Source organism: Quercus robur, chromosome 8, assembly GCF_932294415.1.
Source record: "Quercus robur chromosome 8, dhQueRobu3.1, whole genome shotgun sequence".
In the NCBI taxonomy this organism is placed as follows: domain Eukaryota; kingdom Viridiplantae; phylum Streptophyta; class Magnoliopsida; order Fagales; family Fagaceae; genus Quercus; species Quercus robur.
This window is the reverse complement of record NC_065541.1, coordinates 36231575-36259035: the sequence shown is the minus strand read 5'-3', so window position 1 is coordinate 36259035 and position 27461 is coordinate 36231575. Positions and strand designations below refer to the sequence as shown.

Genomic DNA, 27461 nt, shown 5'->3' with positions numbered 1-27461 from the left:
TTAACCAACATGTCGTCCACATATATTTTAACGTTTCACCCAATTTATGGATGAAACATATGATTAACTAGCCACTAGTAAGTAGCTCTTGCATTTTTTAGACCAAATGACATCACTTTATAATAAAACAAACCTTGGCTTATGATGAAGAATGTTTTCTCCTGATCTGCCTCGTCCATCTTAATCTGGTTGTACCCTAAGAATGCGTCCATAAAACTTAGCAACTGGTGTCCAGCTGTTGAATATACCAACTGATCAATGCATAGAAAAGGATAGCTATCTTTTGGGCATGCCTTGTTTAAATTTGTGAAGTCCACGCACATTCTCCATTTGCCATTAGCCTTTTTTGCCATCACTACATTAGTTAGTCAATCAGGGTAATAAACTTCGCGAATGAACTTCGCGGTGACTAACTTATGGATTTCTTCTTTGGTGGCATTATCTCATTCTAGGGCGAACACTCTCTTCTTCAGAAAAAACAGGCTTTGTAGGACGAGGACACGTTTAAACGATGTGTAATTACACTTGGGTCAATCTCAAGCATCTCTTTATGGCTCCAAGCAAAAGCATCTATACTCCGTTTAAGGAACCCAACAAGTTCCTACTTCGTCTTCTCCCCCATACTTGTTCCAATCCTAGTAAACTTCTCTAGGTTGGACTCGTCCAACGGTAGATCTTCCAATATCTTAATTGGCTCCACCAATGTTCTTCTTTCTTTAATGCTTACTGTTTGCATCTGCTCGTCCACGGCCATCATTGCTAAGTAACATTCTCTAGTTGCTAATTGATCTCCTGTACTTCTCAAATGCCATACTCCGTTGGGAACTTAACAAACAAATGGTAAGTGGACGTTGCAGCTCTCCAACTGTTCAAAGTTGGTCGTCCAATAATGGCATTATATGAAGATGAACAATCTATAACAAAGAAATTCACTTCCTTATTGATTTGTCATGGGTAAGAGCCAACCATGACTGGTAGAGAGATGGTACCTACTGGTAAAATCTTCATTTCTCCAAACCCAATCGATGGCATATTTACTGGACGAAGTAACTCTTTATTAATCCTCATTTGCTGGAAGGCTGGATAGTAGAGGATGTCTACTAAACTCCCATTATTTATTAACACCCTTGTAGTTGTATAATTTGCAATCATCAAAGTAATGACAATCGCATCATCATGAGGATGGTGCAGTCGTCTTGCATCTTCGTCCGTAAAAGTAATGATTGGCTCATCTTCTCTGATCATCCTTAGTGGTTGTCCAAATATTTGAACATTCTGGACTTCCCGTAGGTAGGTCTTCTTGGCTTTGGACGAGATTCCTATTGATGTACCTCCTGCAATGATCCTTATTTCTCCAAGCGGTGGGCTTGTTGGTTCCTTTGCTTTACCTTTCATTGACTATCTCTCGTCCTTGTGGTCTCGTCCGATAAATTTTTTTTAACTTTCCCTCCTTAATAAGAGCTTCAATCTGCTGCTTCAAGTCATAGCATTTGCTTTTGTTCCGCTTGCTAGGATCTCCTTTCATCCTCTCGGGCCACTTCAAGGATGGATCATCTTTGATCTACATTAATACTTGATCAAGCGGAGCATTCAAGGGAGTGTAGTTAAAGTATCATCCTAAAGACAACCCTGCTTTCTTGCCATCGTGATCCCTTTTCTCCCCTGTTTTGGCTTTCTTTGGATAAGGACCTTGCTCTGATGGTGTATATAGCAATTTTCCAGTCGTTCATTTTTTTCTTCTTTTTGGCAATAATTGCGTCTTTTGCATTCATGAAACTTTGGGTTGAATGTATTAACTCAGCCATCGTCTGAGGCTTCTCGTTGTACAGCTTGTGAATGAACAGGTCTAAACTAACTCCATTGTAAAAAGTTTCTAAGAGAAGCTTGTCATCCATCTTGTCCACCAACAGAGCTTCTCTATTAAAACGGCTGATAAAAGTATGCAGGCTTTCATTTTCTCCTTGTTCTATATTCAACAAGCTAGACAAGGAACGCTTTTGCCTTTGTCCCCCAACAAAGTTGTTAACGAACAACTTAACTCCTTAAATGAAGTTATGGTATTTGGCGGTAGTTTACTAAACCATACTTTGGTTGGGCCTTTCAAGGTGGTAGGAAAAGCTCTGTACATGGTTTTTTCTAGAACACCTTGGAGATGCATGGTTTTTTTTAACGTGGCAATATGATCGCAAAGGTCACGCATCTCATCATATGAGTCCAGGGTAGACATCTTGAACTTGGAAGGCAAGGGATGACTTGTGATGGATGCAATAAAGGGGGAATCAGTCTTGTGGACGAGATCATCCACATGGTTTTCTCTCCTCATGGAATCCTTTATCTCTTCCATGGCTCTTTTCATCTGGTCCATTTCCCTCTCCAAATGTGGTACTCTACGAGTGACGGTGCCTTTGGATTGGTCTTCTTCAGCATTATTATCAGCCCCTTCATTCTCTAAATTTTGGCTTTGTTCTCCACCATGCTACTGATGACGTCGTCTATTAACCTCTCTAGTTTACTCCTGGTTCTGTTCTGTCAATTCTGCCATCGCTGCTGTCATGGACTACAATTGTTGTTGAACGGTCATAGGGGGTGGTGGCGCACGATTTGGGTGACTGGAGGTGTTTCCACTCTCCTAGTGTCCTGGACTAGTGATCATTGACCTAGTCCAAATCATGTAGCATTTTTGTCTTGGAAAGAGCAAAAAAGTTAACACTTAGAAACTTTTTTCCTTATACTTTCCCATAGATTGCACCAACTAATGATGCAAGAAAATCAGTAAGCTATAGTGCTTTGGGTTATGGTGATGGTTGTGAGTCCTAAAAAAAAATATATATATATATATATATCAAAGGTGACCGATGTGAGAGAAATAGAGAATAATTAAAAAAAAAACAACTCTCATCCTTTGGTGCTTATACTACAAATACTTCTCTTCGTGATCCTTTGGTTCTTATAACTTCTTTATTTGAGAAGAAGTTATAACTACAATAAAAAACAACTCTTATCATAAATCAACCGTCTAATTCAAAAGAGAGAAATATATGAATATTAAGTTTCAAAAAGAAGATGGTGCACCATAGCAATGAGGTGGAAGGTATTAAAATCCTTGGTAACAGTTAAGGCATTAGGCTTGCTCATCATAGATTGAGATGAAGGACAAGCTTTTGCAACAAAACCCCAGTCTCCCAATTGATTGTATAGTTTTCTAAGCCCTACCTTAGTCCTCCCATAAGCCTCAGCAAGCACGTTAATGATCAAAGCCTCCCTAATTCCAAGCTCCAACCCCTCGTGCAAGGTTTTCAGACCCGGACCGTTCAAAGAACTGGAGAAGGGAGAGGTTCAAGGTTTTTAAGGTCGGACCAAGGTCCAATCGAGGTCGAACCATGATGACGTCAAAATTAATTTAATATTAATTAAAATACAAATAAATGGATTAAATGTGTAAAAATATTAAAATTTACCCTTAAAAAAATATTATGTAGTTAAAAAAAATTTCAAATGTATTTTCGTTATTTTTATAAAGTGAATAGAAAATAATAAATATAAACAAGCTTTAAAAAATTGTATTTATTAATCTTTCAAATAAAAAATGCATTTTAATTTAAAATAAAATCATTTTTAACATAAATTTACAATTTTCATATTCATATTTATTGATGTAAAAGAATAATTCTTGAACAAAAAAAAAAGAAAATACTATTAAGTAAATAGTGATAAAATTAAATCCAAAACTATTAATCTTGTAAAATTAAAATAAATAAAATATAAATGTCAAGAAGCACACAAGGAAGCCTACTAGTTCAGTAGGTGGCGTGTTGGACAAAAGTCCAAAACTCCTGCGAGGTCACTAGTTCTATACCTGGAGCATGCGTTTTTCCCAATTAATTTCAGGACCTGTTTTCTCTGGCTAAAGAAACGGATTGGGGCTCGGGTCATGGGTATCCGGGTCGGACCGTCCGGTCCGGTCCAAATTTAACAACCTTGCCCTTGTTCTTCAGTTCTAGCATTTTGCTCTTCAAATGCTCAACACTCTCTAGCCCAAACAAATTAAGTTTTTTGTTTACATTCTCATTGGGGAGTTTGGTGGTTTTAGGGTTTTGGGGAGGGTTAGAATAAAGAGTTTTACGTTTTTTCAAAGAAGGGTTCGGTTAGGGTTGGGATTGAGGCTTTTTCTTGGCAGCGGCAGCACGAGCACCAAACATGAGTGCATTGAAAGCAGACGACATTGTGAGGTTTTGGTTTTAGGGGAACATACAATCAGAGAGAAACCGAAGGGATTTTGGAAGAGAAAAAGGCTCTATTTTTTTACTACTACTAGTCTACTATCTCTTGTCATCTTAAATATTAGTGCAACCCAGGTTATATTTACACAAGAATTTTATCTTTTGGGTAGTTGAGCTAGATATCAAAAAATAAAAACATTTAGAAAAATAAATTTGCACAATTCACAAATCCAGATAAGAAAAAAGAAAAAAGAAAAAAAAAACACTTTTAGACAAAAAATTTAACAAAACAATTACAACAGAAAACCTAGGACAGGAGTTATTAGTTTTTACCCAATTTGTGTGCCTCGGTCTCAATGGAGAGTTCTCTGCCTCTCGCAACTCTCATTTGCCTTCCTCTGACTCCAAGGCTCCACTCTGCCACCGATTCAACACCTCCACCACTTCTATCCATCATCTCTACCGATCTACTTCTAGTAATTCTCTCTCTCTCTCTCTCTCTCTCTCCACTAACTACTAGAGATAGAGAAGGAGACAAAGTATATTTAAAAATAGGGTAAATTACTAACTTGTCCCTCTCCTTTCCACCATATTTTAATTTAATCTCTAACATTTTAATTATGTTAATTTGATTCTTAACATTTCAGTGCTGTATCAATTTAGTTCCAACTATTAGTGAAACCTACTGACGTGGCAAACGTCAACCATTTTCATCCAAAAGATAATGACAATGACTAAATTGATACGACAGTGAAAGGTTAAAGACCAAACTAATATAATTAAAAATTATAGACTAAAATAAAATATGGCATAAAGGATAGGAACCAAATTCTAGGGGTGGCAATTCGTGTTTGCATGTTGGATTCATGTCATGTCAACTCATGAGTATCCGACTATATGAGTCAATATTAAGCAGACATGTTTATTAAACGGGTCAAGATTCCTCAATTGTAACACGGGCCATTTATTAAACGGGTCAATCATGTCAATCTGTTTATTAGATTTTATCAAAATGAAAAAAAAAAATTATGAAAAAACAAACAAATAAATATTTTTGATATAAAATCCAGAATTAACGAGTAACTACAACACAAATAATCATTCAAAATTAAAGCATATCTCAATATCACAAATAATCAATCACAATATGTCAAAGAAAATAAACCACAACAATTAATAAGTTTATATACCTAGGGTTTAAAAGGCATATTCAAACAGGTTCCATGAGTTGAACACTAACATAACCCGTTTATTAAATGGGTCAATCATGTTAACCTGAATATAACACAAACTCATTAAGTCTCAACTCATAACTTGTTAATTTCATGTCATGTCCTATCGGGTTCGCGGGTCATGTCTAATTTTGTCACCCCTACCAAATACATAGTTTACCTTAAAAAATATATATATATATATATATATATAATTAAAAAAAAAAAAAAAAAAGGATACAAATAGACCGTGGGTACCAGGTGATAGACTAATTAAGAAAGTTAGAATTTCTATCGTCTTTTGTTGAATGATGATAATTGTGGCTGTGCTTTTTTTTTTTTTTTTTTTTCTTTATCGATATCTTTGTCTGATAATAAAGAGTAATTATCAATAGTGGATGACATAAATTGAAACTATTCCTAAAAAAAAAAAAAAAATTACATAATCACTGTAAGGACCAGATTTGGATCCCTAGCCTAAAAGGTGGATGGACTTAGGCCCAAAAACCCAAAACAATGAATTTGTAAAGAGTGGGTTGGAAAACTGGGGTTTAGTGAATCGGACAACAAGTAAAATGGATTTTGATGACAAGAAAATGAAGGTAGACAAGTTTAAACTAAAGAAAATCGACATCGGCACAGTCCAAGGAGATCAATTCTTATATAATGATTCTCAAATTTGATTATAAGTTCAGTTCTTGATTGCTACAATGTTTTTCTCTCAACCTCTCGATCCCTTCTCCATGGAGGGTCTCTTGCATTATATAGTTCTCTTTAGACAATCTTTGTCCTCCACTTGTTGATCATTCAAGCCACTACTTGAGTGCTTGTCCCATCGGACACCCTCTTAGACCCTCTGTGCGTTGAGGCAGCAAAGGCAGCACTATTCAAGGGTCTTCTCCACATTAATGCAACCAGAAAGTTAGCTGTAAATCATTTAATGCTATGTTAGCAGCTTTTCCTTGAAATATTTCATAGCCTCCCCCTATCTTGTTCCTTCTGGATACTTATCCTCATCAGTGGAATCGTCCGGAATGTTGCTCCTGGTGTCAGACCACACCTTTTGACCTCGGCGTTGCTCAACTGAGGATGTATTCCTCCTCGGACAACCTTCTCGGATGGTTATGATCAAACCTCACCTCTTTACTTACCAATATGGATTCTTAGGAAGGTGTGTACATGTCCTCGGACTATTCATGTCCACGAATTGGGCCCCTGGCCCAATATATACGTAGATATGTATTCTTGGGCCTATCATCCCTACAATCACTATTTAAAGATGTCATATAAATTATCTATTCTAAACTCTATTTCATTAAAATAAAAATAAAAAAATAATTCTTAATTTTTTTAATTGTTTATCTTTCATCACATACAATAATTTACTATCTACTCTATTCCTTCGTCCTTAAGATAATTTACATAGTTACTGATATGAAAGACTTTAGGAGTTGATTGAGTACAATGTGGAGCTTTTCTCATTTTACAAAGATTGATGCGAATGTTCTAGTTTTGAGCAGTACTAGATAGTAGTTCGTGTCGAGTGGCCAAGTGGCAGTGGCCATTAAACTAATTAATATGAAAAATGTTATAGTTAATACAAATTTTATTATATAAAATTTACATATTTGATGTAACCATGAATATTTATAAAAAAAAAAAAAATTAGTGATATTAATTTGTAAGTTTTATATAATAAAATTTGTAGTATCCTACCGTGTAGCTTGTTCACATTGTGGTGATTTTTTTGTCTTTTAGTTTAGCATCTTTATAATGATAATTAATAAAATAGGCAAAAGAGCATTGGTAGACATAAAATAATTAATCTTAACAACAATTTTAACAATAAATTAGTGTTTTCTGTTTGTCTGCTTGTGATTTGTCCTTACATTTTTTTTTTTAAACTTTGGATTTTGGATTTTTATTTTGTGTGTTCTTATTAACTTGGCAATAATAACTAGTATCTTTTTTACTTGGCAATAAAAGTTAATCCCATCCAATCCAAATGGTTTTGATCAACCCATCTATTTGAAATTGGTTTAAAAACTTCACAACTAGTAAAGAAGCAACAGCAACAACAAATCCCTCAAACAAGGTAAGTTCATATATTTTGAGTTTAATAGGTCATCTAAACTAACATGCAAAAGCCTAAATCAATATAATAATTTCAAAGATGGGTAATGGAGAATGTTTACCTGGAAATCGTGATGAAGAACAACAACGATAATCGAAGAGAGCGACTGAGCAATAACAAAGAAGAAAAAAGTGAATATCGTGAAACTGATGAGGAAAGAACCAATGACTGATGAGATATATATATATATATATATATGGGTAAGGGATAGGCTAGTATTTCTGTAAATATTATCCTGAAGTTGAGGCTAATTTGGGTTTTTAGCCGAAACAATTAGCAAAAGCAACCCAATCTTCCAAATTGCGCGATGCTGAAAAAACAGTGAAAAATTGCATTTTTGGAATCATGAAAATTTGCGGAATTGAAAACACAATCCCGCAGATATTGCCTAGCCAAACGTATGCTTGGAATTGCGATTCACTAAACTGTCGTTTCAAGCAATCCAAACGCCTAAACTAATGGGCTCATAATGTCATAAAAACTATTTTTCGCAAGAAAACAAAAAATGTGGACATAAAATTATAAGACACTCTCATGCAATGCCCATTTTTATATGTATAAACTATAAAGGGTCTACCAAATATGAGAAGAGCACTCTATGAAACATCTCATTAGATACTTTCTTACATGATTGCAGGCCAGATCTGTTTTAGATTTGCACAAATCTTGGACGCCTATGTGAACATTTTTAGATGCAGACTCTAAACACAAGAAAAGATTGATGAAGAAAGTTTTTATAAGGCTTCTTCATAAGCACACTGCTTTTCTGCTGAGATGAAGGCAGTCAAGGCCCCCTTTTGTAATTTTGCTGCATATTTTAAAATTTGTTATATACCTAGGAAGTTGAATGAATATAGGGGTGTCAATTCGGGTTAGCGTGTCGGATTCGTGTCGTGTCGAGGTAGGGGTATTAGACTAAATGGCTCAACTCTAACCCGACCCATTTAATAATCGTGTCAGGATCCTTCAACCCTAACCCGACATGTTAATAAGGCGGGTTGACCTGACCCAACCCATTTGACACGTTTAATAAACGAGTCGTGTTGGGTTGACATGAATATAACACAACCTATTTCAACCTACATAATATTAAATATAACATCCAAGGGTTATGAATTTTTGTTGTTTTTCACTGATGGATATACGGATGTTATGGATCCAAGGGTTATGAATTCCATAATCCGCAACATATGAAATACACTTTTTTTTGCTTTTCAGCATTTGCATCTTAACACATGTTTATAAGATGGCCAACAAGCATAATAATATAATATCAAGTTGTCTTATTATCATTCAAAGAAACTAAAACAAGTGGACCATATCATGCAATCAAGAAAAACACAAGGCACATGGGTTCAAAGTTTACTGTACAAAAGCTGAAAAGCATCATGCAAAAAAAAAAAAAAAAAAAAAAAAAAAAAAAAAAAACCCACATTAGAGAGAGAGAAAGAGAGATAACCGGCTTGAGAGTTTACACTTGAGTTTGACTGTTGAGAATTAGCGTGAGAAGAATAATACGGCTGGAATAAATTAAAAAAAAAAAAAAAATTTATAAGAAGGTTTAGAGGTTTAGGGTTTGTAGGGTTTAGAGATTTATGGTTTGTGAAGTTTTAATTTTCAATTATATCCCTTGTAAATTTTTGTAATTACTTACTTTTCTTTTTTAATTTAAAATATATTATGTATATAAAAGATATTTGACAAATGTAAAATAAAATAATTATTTATATGTTATACGAGTTAAACGGGTTGTATTAAGTGGGTCATTTCGGGTTTGACACAAATAAATTGACGTGTCAAACGTGTCTATTGCGGGTTACGCGGGTTGACCCGCTTATGAAACGTTTTTTATCGTGTCGTTTTCGGGTTGACCCGTTTATGACCCAAACCCATTAAGGCCCAACCCTAACCCGAAAAAAACCGTGTTGGGTTCGTGTCGTGTTCGCGGGTTGGGTCGAACATTGACACCCCTAAATGAATATAATGTTTAGTGTAGTTTAATATCTGGATTTTAATACCCGTTTGCTTTAAATATCCAACAAATGGCAGTCAAACTACCCACTTTTGTACACTGCATTATAGTTTGTTTTACACTCAACACTTGTTTCACTTCTTTCTGACATGCGTGAGTTATGTTTGGGAATTTGAATTTGGATTTAGATTATAAATCAATAAATTTAAAAAGTTTTTTATTTCAAATATGTTAATTTTAGATATCATTTCAAATCCATTGATTTTGAAAGTTTAAAATCTTTGGTGGATGTGATAAATTCAAATCATTGATCTTTTAAAACTATCCAAATAAAGTATTTGGATTTTAATCACTCAAATCCAAATCCGCATACTTAAATCATGACATCCAAATGCATCACAATAGAACTTGACAACAACCGTGCTCAACAATGCTAAATCGAACATGGCAGGATACAAGATGCCTCATAGATCAGTTAATATTGAAGGCATTGTATGCCAATATGGAGTGTTTGGAATCAAGTATAAAGCTTTTATAAATGATGGTTTTAGTAACCTGTTCTGATCACACTTCAATATTCTGCAAGTCATCATTTTTGGGAAAATTTTAAGTCAATCTCTTGGATAAGTATCAAGATCAAAGGTCCTTAGCCTGACAATTTTTTTCTCGCAGCTTTCCCTAATTTAAGCAGACGAAAACTATACTGAGAACAACAACAACTATAACTCTCAAGTACACAATTATTGGATAGAGCCCATTTTACACAGAACTGATCTCGACAAACACATATCTTCTCTGACATGACATTACTTGAACAATATGTGGTATAACTTTTATTAGACTTAAAAGTCTTAGTAAAATGACAGTCCACATACAGCATAGTTTCCTACTGATTTTCCCAATTAGAAGGGGAGCTCAGTTTTAATTTTAAATATAAGAAGCTTCAATAATCCATTTGTCCTGATATTGGAGACTACAAGGAGGCAAAAAAGCTACCCTTAAACTTGCAAATGTTTAATGGCTGTGTGAACATCTTTGTCACCCCTGCCACTGCAGCTCAGGACTACCTTTGTTTTGTCTGGTAAAGAAGGACAAAGCTTCTCTAGGTAAGCCAATGCATGTGATGTCTCCAGAGCTGGAATTATGCCCTCCAATCTGGACACTCTCTTGAAGGCTGCATGAGAAAGAACTAATATGTCACTGATTATTGCAAATAAGAAAACTCACTGGCAACCAAAATCACCAAACAAGTAGGATACTAATGAAATGTTTTTTTTTATGATAATTTGATTGTTACAATGGAAGAGCGGAGATTTGTACCCTATAAAGGAGACCAAGCAATGCTATTAAGTTACAAAACTTTTGACAATATTGATGAGATGAAATATTGTTAAACATGCCCAATAATTAACCCATTTGAGTACCTTCTTAAGGGAAGGATTTTTTAGAGTACTATCATGGAGATTCTATGATTTAGTGAATCCAAGAAAACATATTTTAACTGCAATAATACCTAATCAAGGGTAGAGTCCATGTTAGTGCCAATTTATCCAATTGATTCACAAACACATTATTCTGATGATACAACTATTATGATGAAAGTTTAAAAACCATAAAGTTGTGTGTGATACATGTGACACCACCAATTCACTAAACTAGTTTCAATTTGGGATCAAAATAGGCACAATTTTCATGAATCACTGGAGGTGATTTTGAGAATGAGCCCATTCATTCTTCTATAAACATATTCAACAATGCCAGCATAGGTTGCGCGCACACACACAAAAGTTCTTAGACACCCGGAAAGAAAGTACTCAAAAGGTATAATTTCCATACCTTCTAAAGCCTCATCATCAGTTGCGCTGTGGTATTCAGCACGCCCTCTCTCCTTTAGAAAGCTATGCTCTGGGCCAACGCCAGGGTAATCCAAACTATATTTTATCAATATAAAATGAAAACAGAAAAAAATAAAAAATAAAAAATCAATTTGTGTACACTACAAAGTGGTAAAGAGACACAATTCATGAACAATAAGAAACGAGATTTTTCGTGCTGATTCTCACCCAGCGCTAATTGAATGAGGTTCAATTATTTGTCCATCATCATCTTGCAACAAAAAGCTCATAGCCCCATGCAATACTCCAACTTCTCCTTTTGTCAAGGTGGCCGCATGCTTGTCACTATCTAATCCATGACCTGCAGCCTCAACACCAATGAGCCTGACATCGAAGTCATCGACAAATTCATGGAAGAGTCCCATTGCATTAGAACCTCCACCAACACAGGCAACCAGCACATCTGGCTTCCCACCCCATTTTTCCAACGCCTGTCTTCTTGTTTCTTTCCCAATTATTGCATGGAATTCTCTGACCATCATGGGATATGGATGTGGCCCTGCAACAGACCCCAAGATATAATGCGTTGAATCTACATTAGTTACCCAATCTCGAATAGCCTCTGATGTAGCATCCTTAAGAGTTGCTGTCCCAGCATGGACTCCTCTAACCTGCACCAGGATATGAGTGTGATAATAAGAATCACAATCCCAGGATAAATTACATATAGCCTACATAAACATATCATGCCAAAGGATTTTCCACCTATATCGGCAAGAGTTTTACTGTTAAGTACAGGAAGCTTGTGAACCCAATAGACCTTAATCAATGCAGTATTAAATCAACTCAAAGGTATCCACATGCCACCATAAGACATCTAAAGCTGCAAAGATCAATCATACCTATGCTACTGTGACGTAAGTAAATTTAAAAAGTTCATACTAGTCAAAATACTGAAACTTCATTCTATGCTATCTGTCACCACAAAATCCAACAAATTTTAGAAAGATAAATGAGACTCAAAAGTGAAGCACTAATGGTTCATTCTAAAATAATTAAAACAAACTTTGAAACAGTAAAAGAAACCAACCTCAGCCCCCAGAAGCTTCATTCTAAAAACATTAAGGGCTTGCCTTTCCATATCTTGGGCACCCATGTAGACAATACACTCCAAACCAAATCGAGCACATACAGTAGCAGTGGCAACTCCATGCTGACCAGCTCCTGTTTCAGCAATTATACGCTTTTTCCCCAAACGTTTGGCAAGCAAAACTTGACCAATTGCATTGTTGATTTTGTGAGATCCAGTATGGTTAAGATCTTCTCTCTTCAAATATATATGAGGGCCCTCGCCATTAGGACGTCTGTAATGTTCTGTAAGCCGCTCAGCAAAGTAAAGAGGGCTTTCACGTCCAACATAGTCTTTCAATATTCCTTCTAGTTCTTTCTACAATAAAAAACACCATTATAGAAAAATAAGCATGACAACAACAAATATCAAAAAGAAAATTTACACTATGTGTTTGAGTATCGCTTATTTTACTGAAAACTAAAAACATTATAACAAAATAATTTTTAAATGTGTTAATAGTACCGTGAGACTCATTTTTAATAAAATTTTTATTAAAAAAAGAGGTTTATAGGTGCTGTGAATAGTGCACGAGACCCACTAGAAAACACTGAAACATACTTCTCAATGAAAAAAAAAAGTGAAATGTTAGACGCCAGACGTGGACATATATCCAAACATACACTAAGCTCCATTAATTTTGTAATTATAAATAGTGTTCATAACATATTATAAAGAAATGGTTAGAAACCAAAAAAAAAAAACAATATACTTTAAAAAAACAATTCTAGTATATATATTAGCATAAAAAATATGCTTTTGGTTCTAAAATTAATATACTTGGCCCCCCTCTTCAAACAATTTACAAGCTAACCAAAAAAAAAAAAAAAATCAAATCATCCCTTGTCTTGTTGTCCCAAGAATATCAAGAAAAACTTTTAGTTAAACATTTAGACAATTTACAAATCCGAACAACAAGGAAAATCTACAAAACAATTCACATATTCAGATAATAATAAAAAAATCTTTGGACACAATCTAAGTAAAAAATAAAAATAAATTATAAATCCTAGCAAAACAAATCACAAAAACCCAATAATCTTTACCTAATTTCTACCTCTCATTTGAGAGTTTTTGTCCCTCTCAAATAACTTTACCCCATAGTCACAGAGACAACTCCTATGCTGCTAATCACTCCATCCATGCACCAATTAGTGTCACTAGCAACTTGGATTAGTTGGTGTCTTTAACTCAATCTATGAAAAAAAATTTATTTTTTTAAAGAGCTACTACTCTTTTAACACAACTTGTGGAAAATATATATATATATATATATATTTTTTTAATGATAGAATTTTATTAATTTTTAATATTTTATTAACTTTGGGACACACTTAGCATGCATGCATAAATGTAATACACGTGTGAAACAACTACAACCTACTATTTTATGCCTTACCTAAACTACCACTAGAGCATGTGTGTGATTAGTCTATTGGTAATAAACTTTGTGCCATAACTAAATTAATATGATGATAGGAAAAACTTTATTATTTACATAGTTGAAAACTCAAAGTTACCGTTCATTATCACATGATTGTTTAACAAATCTCTTTTTCTTTTCTTTTTTTTTTACTACCTTTTCAAAATGGCAATTTTTTAAAGGAAAAGATCTCACATCTTTATGCTACCTCAACCTTAACCAAGTATAACAAAAAAATCCTTAACCAAGACACCAATAATTGTCTCAGCCTTTTTTTCGCTTAGTGCATGATGTTGATTAACCATTATTTTAGTTGTTTTATTAATGTAATACTAAACATGAATTTGAACTTTTAACTTTTAATTACAGTTTTTGTTTTTTTTTTTTTTTTTTTAGAATCTTTTTTATATAGCACTATGAAGTTATTAAGTATAGAATTATGTGAAAAGAATAAATAGATTTCTAAAAAAAAAAATTATAATGTGGATAGAATAAAGAATTGGTCTAACCCCATTCAGACCTTGAAAATATTAAGTCGTGCTAATTGACTTACAAAACACTTGATTATAAATATCTATTATTGATTTTTTTTTTAAATTAATGCTAATAATGCATCATTGTCAACCTCTAGTATCAAACTATTAAATTCCAACTTTTAAAAATTCTTGAACAAAGAACTTTGGCTTCCCCAAGCTTAAATCCTGATTCCATCCCTGACCTCAGCCACACATGTCAAGTTTTTAATCTTGTTTTGTTACATATATTACAGGCTAAAGATTTTGGAATTCAATGTTTAATAACAATCCATTTGAGTTTCCCATTGAAATTATATGGCTGAAGGCAGGAACTGAAGCCATTATGGAGCAGCATAATTGATACTGTTCCAAGTAAAGAATCTCACTTTCAATTACAAAAATTAATATATTAATTAATTAAGCTGATTTCCTAATTATCTTTATCTCTCTCTCTCTCTCACACACTCACACACACATATATATATATATATATATCATGTACATCAGTACATACATACATGAGAAAGAAACATTTGCCATTGAAATATTCAAAACACAAAGAAATCATTGATATAGAAACAAATTTAAATGAAAAAGAATTTCAAACCTGGAAATCTTGATCGACTGCAATGGCATGATATGCGGCCTCAAGCTCGGTGAGAGCAGGGATAAGAGTTTCAGGGACGTACTTTCCACCAAATTTTCCAAACCTACCCACAGAATTAGGTCTCTGTAAAGTTTTGAAATCATTCTCTTTGGCATTGATGGTAAGGGTTGAAGCTTCAGCTGTGACGTTGCAAGAGATGGAAGAACGCTTGAATTCTGATCGACCCAGATGGAAATAATTGTTGGGTTTTGACAGGACTTTGAGGGTGGTGAAGGAAGAGATACATGGTTTGGAAAGAGACGTAACATGGTTTGTGGAAATGGCCATGTTGGTCGTTGAGAGAGAGAGAGAGAGAGAATGAACCTACTTTTTGTTGTACTTTGGAGGGTTTGGTAGATGCATGCAGTTTGGATTTTTACTAGGATTTTATATATTTGTAAGAAGGTTGGTGAAGCCGTGAAGGTTGGTGAATGGATCAAATTTGGAATGACCAAATAAGTATGAGGTTATGATTGTAGAGAAATGAGGACAAGGGTAATGTATTGTTGTCATTAAAGGAAAGCAAGAGAGGTTGATGTTTTCATCCAAAATAGACTTCAATTTTTTATTTTTTATTTTTGATAATTCAATGGTTACAACAGAAAAAAATTATTTAAAACTTGAATGTTTTCCTTAATAACACTCAAGATGTGCCAAACATTTAAATTACAAGATTATTCTTCAATTTTAATCTTTTATTTCTTTAGATGAATAGGTACAAGATATTATAACAACTTTTTAAACATTGACATTCTTCCATTTAAGGGAAAAAAAATCGAAAATAGGTCATTACTTCTTACAAATCCTACATCTATAATGAGTTGAGCCATCGGTTGCCTCACCATGAGTCCAAGGGCGAAGGGGGGGGGGGGGGGGCTAGGGTCCTTCCTAACTTTTCAAAAATCCCCCCTCCCTCTTATAAATTTGGTAATTAAAAAATATATATATATATATATATATATGTAAATTTAAATAATGGCCCTCCTTGATTTTTACTAAAAATATGTAACACATTTATATAGATGACTAATGCATTATTTTTATTTTCTCTAATTACTCTTATACCATACATAACTCATTAATTTAAAGTGCATTTAATATATTTTATAAAAATGGAAAAGTTTATATATTATTAATGCACTTTTTCTTTTTCCCTCTCTAATTACTTTTATACCACAATAGCATATTTTTAGAAACATATAAGTAACCACCACACACCCTTAGTGCGATGGTCACTCCACAAGTATAAGTGTTTTTCTGATGTAGGGGGCAAAAACCGGGGTTCAAGTCTCTAGGAAAGAATTCACACACATATATACTTAAATTAGAGTAGATTAGAATTTCTATCTCATATAAGAGAAATTATAGAGTCCTCTGGTGGATCACATCACTTATCCACTATTCCACTAAAAAACTTCCACTTGTTTAAAATTGCTGAGTCAGTAATTAATTTCTATTTAAAAATTTTTTATAATTAACAATTTTAAATAGGTTGAAGTTTTTTAGTGAAATGGTGGACCACATCACTTCTCCACCATGTGGATCTTATAATTTCTCCTTGTATAAAATATATATACATATAAGTAAATATTTTTATTAAAATCTTCCTTTATTTATTTTTTACTTTTTTTAATTTTTCATATAGAAAATTAGAGATAAAGACTTTTTTTTTTTTTTCCTTTTAGAAGAAACAATGAATGTGGATTTCAAGTTTATGAGTTAAAAATCCATTAGTTTTATTAATGTTAAGAGTTTACATTGTGCCTGGATGTGGCGTAAACCCCTTCGTTTACACATTACACCAATAATGAAATTTACAAAACTTGTTTCATGTAACCCCCAAAATACAACAAAAAATACAATAAATTTCCTCTAAAATAGAGCAATTCAAAAGTGACCCAATTGAAAATTTCACAGATCATGTTTTTTTTTTTTTTTTTTTTTTTTTTTTTTTTTTTTGAGAAAGAAACTTATGGATTTTATTAATAAAAAACAACTACATCCAATTGTAAAATCGAACCAATATGAGATGGGACATCTTCCATCCATACTTGAAAATCTGGTATGCATAATGCATTTTTAGCTAGACTATGAACAATCTCATTGTCGTTTCTCTTAATGTGAGAATACAACAATCCTTCTCTACGAACATGTGAAAACCTAATACAATGAAATAGACTTGCAAAACATTTAACATCACGACTAAGTAAACCAAAGGATTCTAAAGACTGGGAATTTGCATTCAAAGAGTTCATTGCAATCTCTGAAACTCCCTCTGGGGTGACATCTTCCAAACTCAGATCAGCATCAAACTGTAAAGTCTTCAATATAGCCAAAGTTTCAAGCTCTATGACAGTTAGGGGGAGAGGGATGATTCCGACCATGTGTGCCAAGTCTTTTCCTTGGCATTCTCAGATGATCACTCCAATCCCTGCCCTATCTTCTTCTTGAAACATTGTATCGATATAATTTGTGCTCGAACCCTCCACAATTACATCAATAGTCGATCTCCAAAACAACACTAATCCACCTCCCGTATCCAAAACAACATCCACAGAATTTTGTTCCTGGAAAATTGCATCATCAGAGTTCACCTTCAGGATCAGCCATGGAGGTGGTTTCCAAATGGCATAGTGTGGAGGCTGATTAGACTTATCTGGCTCATTACCCTTCTTTGTTGTTGTTGCGTTTTTTTCCTTGTCTGGAATATTGACCATATTAAACACTTGCCGTTGGGATTGTGGTTTGGCTAACACATGCTTCTCACGTGCCTCACTTAAGATATCTTGGGAAATATTGCTTGGTTAGGTCATGCAGATAATGTGATCAAATTTTCCCATCTTTGAATCAATCTCATTTATTTTGGCATCAAATTCTTTGGCTGAAAAAACTGCCCCTTGATTCTCGATATTATGATTACCCGAAAATTGTGGGGTTGATAATGAGACATTGATTACACCCTTTGTATGTTTCCTTACTATATGCGTTACTTCTGGAGCATCCAAATTAACGGCTTCATCCATTAATTGCTCACTCATAGCATCCCTTGGATTCACAGTGTTGAGCACCGCCGTTGGACTGTGCGCTGTTCCCTGAGCTTTGTGCTTCACCTTCACCGATTCAGTCCTACTCCCATCTTCATGAACACCTAACTTCGAAGATACTCCCAACTTCGTCTTGTAAAAACTTTGAACGGAAAGCACTGCTTTTCTTGAAGGAACAAAAGGCGAAGCTCTAATTGATATCTGTTTCCTAAACCCCAGAAAAAACAAAACCCACTAGCCTTGGAATAACTTGTTATTCCAAAGAAACACACAACTTCTTACAAAAGAAGGGACATGACTTCTACTGAGCTCTAGGAAGCGTGTTCCTGTTGCACCAGAGAAACTTATTACTCCCATCTTGAGAGTACTACATTATTTTATAGATCATGTTGAATAAACTATAAGTCTTGGATATCATCAAACCCTAAAGTCACCAATCCAATCTTTATCTTTGTGCACACAATGAACCACCAAGTCACTAACCCATTGCCACCCTAAGCCACGGTATACACCAAACTATCTACACCATCAAACTCAGCAACCTATATTCAAACCCACAGAAAATCTACCCTCAAACCCCAATTAAACCATATACATCATATGTTGTTTTTGTTGTTGTGGAGAGTGGGATAATAGATAGGACAATGGCGACGGCAACGAATTGGCCAGCTTGTGGTGGCATATTGCAGCGTGTGGTGGCATATTTCGGCGTGGGTGGTGGGGTGCCTAGGCGTGCTTCTTCTTAGTTCTTGAACTATAGAAGAGGAGCTGAGATTTTGATTTGTGAAATAGGATTATGTGTAGCAAGTTGTAATTAATTGTTTTAGTAAATGTTGATAAGGCGTTGTATTATTGGTGGCATAAACCTTCAGACATAATTTAAACTCTAATGTTACATATATATATATATATATATATATGTGGACAAAACTTAGATATAGTATCTTAGTTGTTCCTTAGGTCCCCTCTTAAGATTCAGCCATATGACTACTTAATTAAAAAATACACTTCCATCCCGTGAGAAAAAATTCACATGACAAAATCTTAAAAAATAAACCTAAAAAACAACACCTAAGTACTATAAGTGTGCGTTTGGATTGCACTGAAAAGGAAAGCAGACGCGTGACTGCGTTTTTTGTGTGGGTCCCGTGCACTGTTCACAGAACCCACAAGAACTTTTTTCAACAAAAATAACTTTAAAACTGGATCCTACGGCACTATCCATACATTTAAAAATTATTTTACTACAGTATTTTCAGTAATAAGCGATATCCAAATAGACCCTCACACACTTGATATAATATTTTTTTTATATGTAAGAAAATAGCATTTGTTAAATCATGTTACAAATAAATTTTATGTATATTTAGTTTGGCCCTCTCTGAAGATATTTTATGGCTCTATCACTGCATATATAAGTCCTTGGTTGTCCACTCAGCTTCAACCTCCCGCGCTAGTCCAAATCGGCAACCTCTGGTATATCTCTCTCAATGTTCATCCAGTTAGCTAGTGTTACTGCTAAAGACTAAAGGAACTGCAATTTACTCCTCAATTTAGAATAGAACCAACCAAAAAAATTTAAAGCGTAAAGTAGTTTACTTTGGAACACAGTGTGTTGTTTTTAGCTACAAAAAAAGTTTACCGTGTGCCATGTGTTTTACGGCTATACTACTGTTCATATTTTACTAGTTTTTTTTTTTTTTTTTTTTTTTTTTTATATATATATAGGTTTTTTCAATTTTACTACATGTGGTTCAGTGGCGGTCTAAAATAATTACTTAATTATTTAACTTTGTTCACTTATCTAAATAGTATTTTACAGTTATTCTTCAAATAATTTGTTTCTTTTTTATTTTGCTTTATAACTAGCTTATAAAATTCAATACTTAAGCTTTATAGTGTGAGTAATCTGTGGAGGAAACCATTCGTAACAAATGTTGGAACTTAAGATGTTGAACCTTTAAAAAAAGGTTAAAGATTTCTTTTTATTAAACAGGTCCAAGATGTTAATGCAATGGCAGCCGTAAGAGCCATTGAATTTGTGCATGAAGTTGGTGTATCAGCAATTATATATCCTAGAAGGAGATTTAGAAGAAATCATAAACTCTAGAAATGTCGTAGGTCTTTCAATATGAATGGAAGATACTCCTTATATTAAGGTTGTATTTCAAGCTAATTCGACTTTTATTTAACTGTCTTTCGTTGTAGATGAAAGATATTCCTTCTTATATTAACGTTGTATTTCAGGCCAATTTGACTTTTATTTAACTGAATTCACGGCTTCTTTCTCAAAAAGATTATTTTAACTAATATGAAAATATATGGTTAATCAACACAATGAAGTCCATTAAAAATTTCTCAAAGCTTGACCTCCCTTAGAAAAAAAATCCCTAGCTTTGCCTGAATATGATTGATAATCTCTAGCCATTTTCTATGTTGCTTATTTTTTATGACTAATATATATGATGTTTATTAAAAAGAAATATAATTTTTTATATAAATGTGTTACAAAAATTAAAAGTTGGTTAATTTTCAAACAAAACAAAACGCAAATCCATATTTTTAACAATTTCCAAACGCACACAATTTACTACTACTACTCCTAGGCTACCAGCCAACAGCTTTTCCAGGCAACTTCAAAAATCGAAGTGCAGAGTTGACCCCTGGCTACTCTAAAGTCTAAACTCAATTCTACTAAAGTCTAAACTAAATATTAAAATACCAATAGAAGTAGAACCTGCATTTTATTTAACTGGACAAAGACCTCAAGGGGCCTAACCCCTCTTGGATGAACCCAAAAGAAAGGAGATGGAGTAGTTCCTGAGCTTTAAAACCAACAGCTCACATACCACGTTTGGGAACCACTCTATTGACTAATCTAGGAGCAAAAATAATTGACCAATTACAAAAGGAAGATAAAATATTTTCAACTTCATGAATGGCATCCTCTATTTCCCAATTCTTAGTTGAGTCTTCCTTTATTGCCAAAACAAACCTACTTTACATCTTCAAAATGACCTTGGAGAGACCTAAACTCCTTGCTTCAGGGACAACTACCATTGCCACCTTTGTTTCCACCCACTCTCCAGCCATATCCCAAGCTGTCAAAGACAAAGACTCCAAGCATGTCATATGTTCCAGAAGAATCCCTATACACAGTGGCACAATACACTCCATTGTCATGTACTGATGCATAAAAATTAAACTTCAGCCATCCATTTGGGGGAGGCAATCATTTATGCTTGTGCTCTAACAGCAGGATTAAGGAATCCCACGCTGACTTATGAGTGGAATAACTCTGGTTGATAGATCTAGGTAGCTGTAACAGTTCCACACTCTCGTCACTGAAGAACAGCTCATCTCTCATCTGTCAAATTTGATCACATAAAATGGCAGCAAAGAGCAGGATGTATTTTTCCTCCTCCTTGTCAATGTTCAAATGCAAGAAAGAGTTTGACCAAATGATCAAAGCAAAAGGCCAACCAGTGTACAGCTAGATTTCAGAAATTAGACAACTTACATAATGGTGTAATGGTCATAGGTTCATCGAGAAAGCTCTGATTTCTCATAGAGAGGTTGAGCAATAATATTAGGTATGAACTCCTGCTTAGAATAACATGCTGTGAGAGACCCTGCTGCTCATGCTAGGACTCTGCTTAGCACAATCCCAGGAATTCTATTTTAGTAAAACCTGCCATTCTCTTATACAAAGATCTTTCATCCTCGTTGAAATTAAAAGGGAAGTGAAAGATCCACATTGAAGAGTATCTAAATGCCATTCTATTTCTCATATGGTCAAGCTCAAAATGTAAATGCACATGAGTAAACACAAGCACACAGATCTTGGGAGAATAATTGCAATTAATTAGGTGTTAAAAAAGCAACGTAGGGTATAGTTGATAAACAGAATGAAACTCAATTAGGCAAACCAAGTTCTAGGATCATGTGGGGAAAATAAACTCCAAGTCCAACCATTCATTTTCAATTTACTCCAAGATCTTATATGGTTTGATAATTAAGCCAACTAATAATGCCAATGAATTGTTTGTTAAGACATCACCTAAATCAGGAAATCACCAAACTGATAACAAACACACTCAAAAAAGGGTAAGAAGGTTACAAAATTTGAGTTTCTGAGTAGTATCTCAAACCCTCTTTTTCCTACCCAGTAGAGGTCTCTTGCCAATAGTTGAAGTAGTCCTGCCAGAGTGTGGCATCAGACCACGCAGAATAGCTAAAACACCAAAACCCAAGAAAGGGAAGTACATCATCAATAGCTTATCAGACGCCTTGTGAGACCCAATTAGTTCGGATAATATAGTAACCTGAAATTCAGATGAGCACAAAATGTAAGAAGAAAGGAATTGGTAGTCTTAACTCCTAAGTAATATGTGACAAGTTCAATATAAATGTATCTAGCTTGTAAGCTAGAAGACTTTTATGTTCAATAAACCAACCATATCCAGATTCCACTATAGTTTTAAAAAGGTTAGGCAAGCAAGTTTTGGGATCATTAGTAAAACTATTTGAGACACAAACTACCATGGCCACAATACATGCCACTTCACCAATCGAGGAGGTGATAGCTTCTGCCCCAGAGGCATGCCTAAAAAATGAGGAATCAAAAGACAAATTATCATGCTATCCTGGATGGAGTTGAATCGAACTATCCAACCACATTTTCTGAATGATCAGATCTAAACTTTTCAAAGTAGTTCACCATTTTGTTAGATTTTATTCTACGTCTCATACCACATAAAGCTAATTTCTTTTCATAGTTTTTTAGACTCGCTTATTTCCTCTAAAATGTGTAAATTTAATTGTTCACTCTCCAAACAGTACAAAAATTTGGAGGAGCTGCTGTAGTTGCTCTAAAATGTGTGTATTTTGACATAATTAAGTACCACAATTTTTTTTTTTTTTTTTTTTTATCGGTAGTTAAGTACCACTAGTAAACTTAAAATGTGAGTCATTACCTTAGGTTCAAATTTCAAAACCATGCCTATCTCTCTCTCTCTCACACACATACAAACACGCAAAACCAGAAATTATTTCATGTGAGTGTATGTAATGTTCCTTTAACATTCATATCCATAGAAACCCAGATCCCATGGACTCCAACCAACAATTTACTGTACGGAGAATTTGTAACATACCCAATTCAGCATACCAGATAATGAGCTAAAATCTAGAACCTAACACCTCTCACAAAGTAAAAAAATTCAACTTTTTTTTTTCTATGGGGACCCAACGAAACAAAGCATAGAAGAGAAAGAGAAATAGTTACCATGGAAGTTAAGCAAGAGGCCCCATAGATCAAGCAAGTAGTATTAAACCAAGGCTTCCGAGCCAGAATAGCATACAAATTGAGAAGAGAAAGCGGCCACTGGAAAAAAAGCTCGAGCCACACAATCCCAACGAAGAAATCGGGCTTCTCGGCTACCAAATAGTCTCCATACTCGCGGGCATACCAGTTCTTGAGGTCGAGGAGCAAGTCAGGGAACAAGCTCAGAGGAAGACAAGTCTGCGCGTCTATCAGTGGCGCTGCCAATGCGATCACCATGAAAAACACAAACAGCACCGCGTCTATCAGCTTCAGCGATGCACCCATTTTTGAGGTTGTTCTTCTTCTTTCCTTTTTTGTTTTTTGTTTTTTGTTTTTTTTTTTTTTAGGGGGGTGGTTTGGAGATTGTGTAATTTGTATCTGTGTGAGCTAGAGCAAAATGGGGATCTTGTAACGTTGAAAGTTCAACGGAGTCTACTATTTATATGGGCTCTTGAATCCAGCTGGCCCATATCACAAAGGATAGAATATTATTCTAAAGAAAATAAAGTGTGGTGTTCCCCTTTGAGATTCACATTTCAAGTTTGTTGCTGCTTTTTTAGTGGTGGTTTTAATTATTTCAAGGCTTGAATCCTTTTACTTTACCTAAAAATCAATTAAGTTTTAATGACTTTTTTTTGGTTCAATTTAGTCATCTAAGATTCAACTTTATTCAGTTCAATCATTCTGTATAAGAATTGTGCCGTCAATAAGCCCTAAAATGACGTCATTTTTGGGTCTCGTTTAAGGACATTTAATGACAATTTTCTAATAGATATGGACATGAGGACTAAATTGAATTTTAGGCAAAGTTAAAGGTGAAATTTATAGTCTAACATTATTTAAAATTTTATTCATATATCCTAAATTTATATATATATTAATAGATAAAGTTTAGGGAAAGTTCAATTAGAATTTGAAATTAGAATGCAATTTTGCGCCATATGTCTAAATTTATATGGGGACTACATCATAATTATCCACTTAAGTTTGTGACCTGATCCACTTAAGTTTTTTTAATTTTTGTGCCAAGTGAATTAATGAGTGCAAAATACTAAGAATCTAATATTAATGAATTATATAATTTATAAATAAATTTAAAAAAAAAAAAACCAATCACATATACTCAATCAAAATCACCACACAACAAAGATCATCACACGTTCTATCTTATTAAAAATTTAAAAAAAAAAAAAAAAAAGATCATAAATAGTATTAAATTTAGGTAAGAATTTTAATATGTAACTAATTATGTTTACTTTTAAAATAAAATAATTTGACTAATCATTTATATTTTTATGATAAAATTTGTGTTTAATTTTAAATGTATCTATATATATCCATGTGTTACATGCTTTTAAAAAAAAAATTGGCTAATTATTTACATTTTATATTAAAAATTGTGTTTGATTTTGAATCCAAATTAGTTTCTATACTCAATTAAAATAAGCTATTATGTTGCAAAGGATAGGTGGCTTTTGTCCAAAGGGACATCCTACATGGGGAAAAGAGAAAACCCTTAAGAAGAAGATGGAGTGAATTTCTTCAAAGAGTAATTTGAATGTTTGTCTATTTTTTGTGAAAGAGTTATTGGGTGTATTGGAATTTTGGAATTGTGAATTTGGTTTGTAGGGTTTGATTGAGAGTGGTTGTAATTTATATCGTTGAAAATGGATTTTAGTTGGCATTGCTCATGGATGTAGGCTTAGAGTTTATCAAACCCTGTTCAATATTGTTGTCATGTGTGGATGTTTTTATCTTTCTTGTTCATGTGAGCGTGCTCCCACTAACCTTAATTCACAACAATAATTTATACTACTAATAAGAGGAATCCCCTGTTTCGTCTTCAATTTTTGAAGTACCAAAATAACCTCATACAAATTATGAAATAACATACCTTTTAGTTTAATTTTTTTCCTACAAAAAAACAAAAAATGTTAAAAGAGTAATACTATCTCACATACAAAAGGGGGAAAAAACCGTTATTCTTATTTGTATTCAAATGTCTAATACCTATTTGTATTTGTTATATATTTGAATTCAAATACTTCAATTATGTTTATCAAAAAAAAAAAATACAAAATAACTTCTTCAAAAAGAAACTCACTACCTCACGTAAAAACTACTCATTCTTATTCCGTATTCAAATGTTTAATTCCTATCTGTGTTTGTTATTGTAAGGACACGATTTGCAATGACCCATAATAGTGTTGGGTTCGCACGTAAAAAGGCCCAAACAATATCATTTATAGAGCGTGGGTTTGAAAGGCTAGGCCCTAGTCACCAGACGGTGAGTTTTTCGTGGAGTTCATACATGGTTAAGTCATTTTCGCCCTAGGAGTCTTTCTCTTGGAGGCGAGCTGGGAGAATCTGGTTTTTGGCCATTTTTCCCAGCCTTTTCTCTAGATTGCTTACTTTTCCTTTTATACTCGCATGTGTTCCTTATCCTTCGTCCACGTGTAGGATCGACTTTTCCCAGACTGATACTTGTCCCATCAGCCCATACCTAGAGTGGTTGGGGGTGGTTGTAAAAGCTGAAGAGTATGGCTCTGTCAGGTGCAAAGTATTGAATGGCAGTAAGGGCAGCTTTCCCTGGTCATTATACTTTCCAGCGTATCCTTCTCTATTGACTTAGATATTTTAGATTTTTTCCAAACTGCTCCTATACCGTTTTTGCCCTTCCTTCCGGTGAGACCTCGGACATGCCGAGGACTGAATCGTCCTCAGCTGTGTCCCAAAGCTATTTTGTACTTGTATTACCGAGCCTGGGCTATAACTTTCCTCAGCTCGGGCCTTTGGGCCCCAACGAATAAATGGGCCTGGCCCACAAATTATTGGGCCCCACAGTTATCTATTTGAATTCAAATACTTCAATTATGTTTTAGGTTTTTTCATTTATCTTCTCCACTTCGCTTAAAACTTAGAACACTATCTCAATCTCATTTTTAAATATTATTCTATGTTACCTTACCTTTTTTTTTTTTTTTTAATACAATATATCACTTTTAAACATTATAACACTAAACACTTTCAAAAAAAAAAAAACATTATAACACTAAACCAAAAAAAATAAATAAATTAAAAAAGAGCATTATTACACGTGCAAAGCGCATATAATGAGTCTAGTAATAAGATAATATAATTAAGATTACATTAATAATAATATAGCTGTAAATTACATTCTATATCATACACAAACTCACTTTGAAATCAAACACAAATCCAAACTAAAAATCTCTTATTTTCAAACCTTGACAATGAAACCCAAATAAAAAATAAAATAAAAAATCTCAATTTTCAATTCCCAAACCCACTAATCAAACAGGAAGCCAAAAAAAAAAAAAAAAAAAAAAAGAAAAAAAAAAAACAAGAAGGAAAATAAAAGGAGCTTGAGAGAAGAAAGAGTTTGGCCATGAACTAAAAGAGAGAGATTCCCATCATGAAGGTGGTGGCGTGCTCATGGAGATTGTCCATGGAGGTTCAACCTTGGAGGGGAGGAGCTTAAGCTGAGAAATAGAGAGAAACAGAGACGTTGGAATAAAAAATTGATTTTTAGTTTAACTTGCTGCTACAGTGAGCTATTATCTATAATAGCTCAATGTAGCTGAGTGTAAAAAATTTTGGCATTTCAGAGAATTGATATAGTGGGTATTTTTGTGTGTTGGTTGTTAAATTGGCTTTTTAGTTTTTTTAGCATTCTTGATGTGAATGCTCTTACTCGCTTGGTTGTTGTTGGTTGTTTTTTCATTATTTCCATCCAATTTGGGCAAATCAAGAAAGTAGCTTGGGAATTTTATTTATGGCTAAAATGCAAAACTCAATACTCAAGTTTTATCAAAATTAATTTCAATCTTCTAACTATGCTTTTGTTCATTTTAATCCTATAAGTTTCAAGTTTATTCAATTAAGGTCTCTCTGTCAACTTCCGTTAATTTTTTTTTTTAAATGGAAAATATTTTCAATTATTAATTGGATTTTTTAAATTTAAATAATTTGAAGAAAAAATCAA

At 33.9% G+C, this 27461-nt stretch overlaps 2 protein-coding genes across 2 annotated transcripts; both read right to left on the bottom strand.

Annotated features, from left to right (window-relative positions):
• Positions 1–10461: 10461 nt before the first annotated feature.
• Positions 10462–15433, bottom strand: LOC126693972 (tryptophan synthase beta chain 1-like). Its single transcript, XM_050390016.1, has 5 exons — positions 15047–15433; positions 12463–12819; positions 11601–12043; positions 11374–11468; positions 10462–10711 (listed from the first exon to the last, which is right to left on the bottom strand). The coding sequence occupies exons 1-5, from the start codon at positions 15371–15373 to the stop codon at positions 10536–10538; spliced, it is 1398 nt and encodes a 465-aa protein (XP_050245973.1). The 5' UTR covers positions 15374–15433; the 3' UTR covers positions 10462–10535.
• Positions 15434–22075: 6642 nt separating this feature from the next.
• LOC126695363 (uncharacterized) lies at positions 22076–23836 on the bottom strand. Its single transcript, XM_050392074.1, has 2 exons — positions 23417–23836; positions 22076–22454 (listed from the first exon to the last, which is right to left on the bottom strand). The coding sequence occupies exons 1-2, from the start codon at positions 23738–23740 to the stop codon at positions 22275–22277; spliced, it is 504 nt and encodes a 167-aa protein (XP_050248031.1). The 5' UTR covers positions 23741–23836; the 3' UTR covers positions 22076–22274.
• Positions 23837–27461: the final 3625 nt, after the last annotated feature.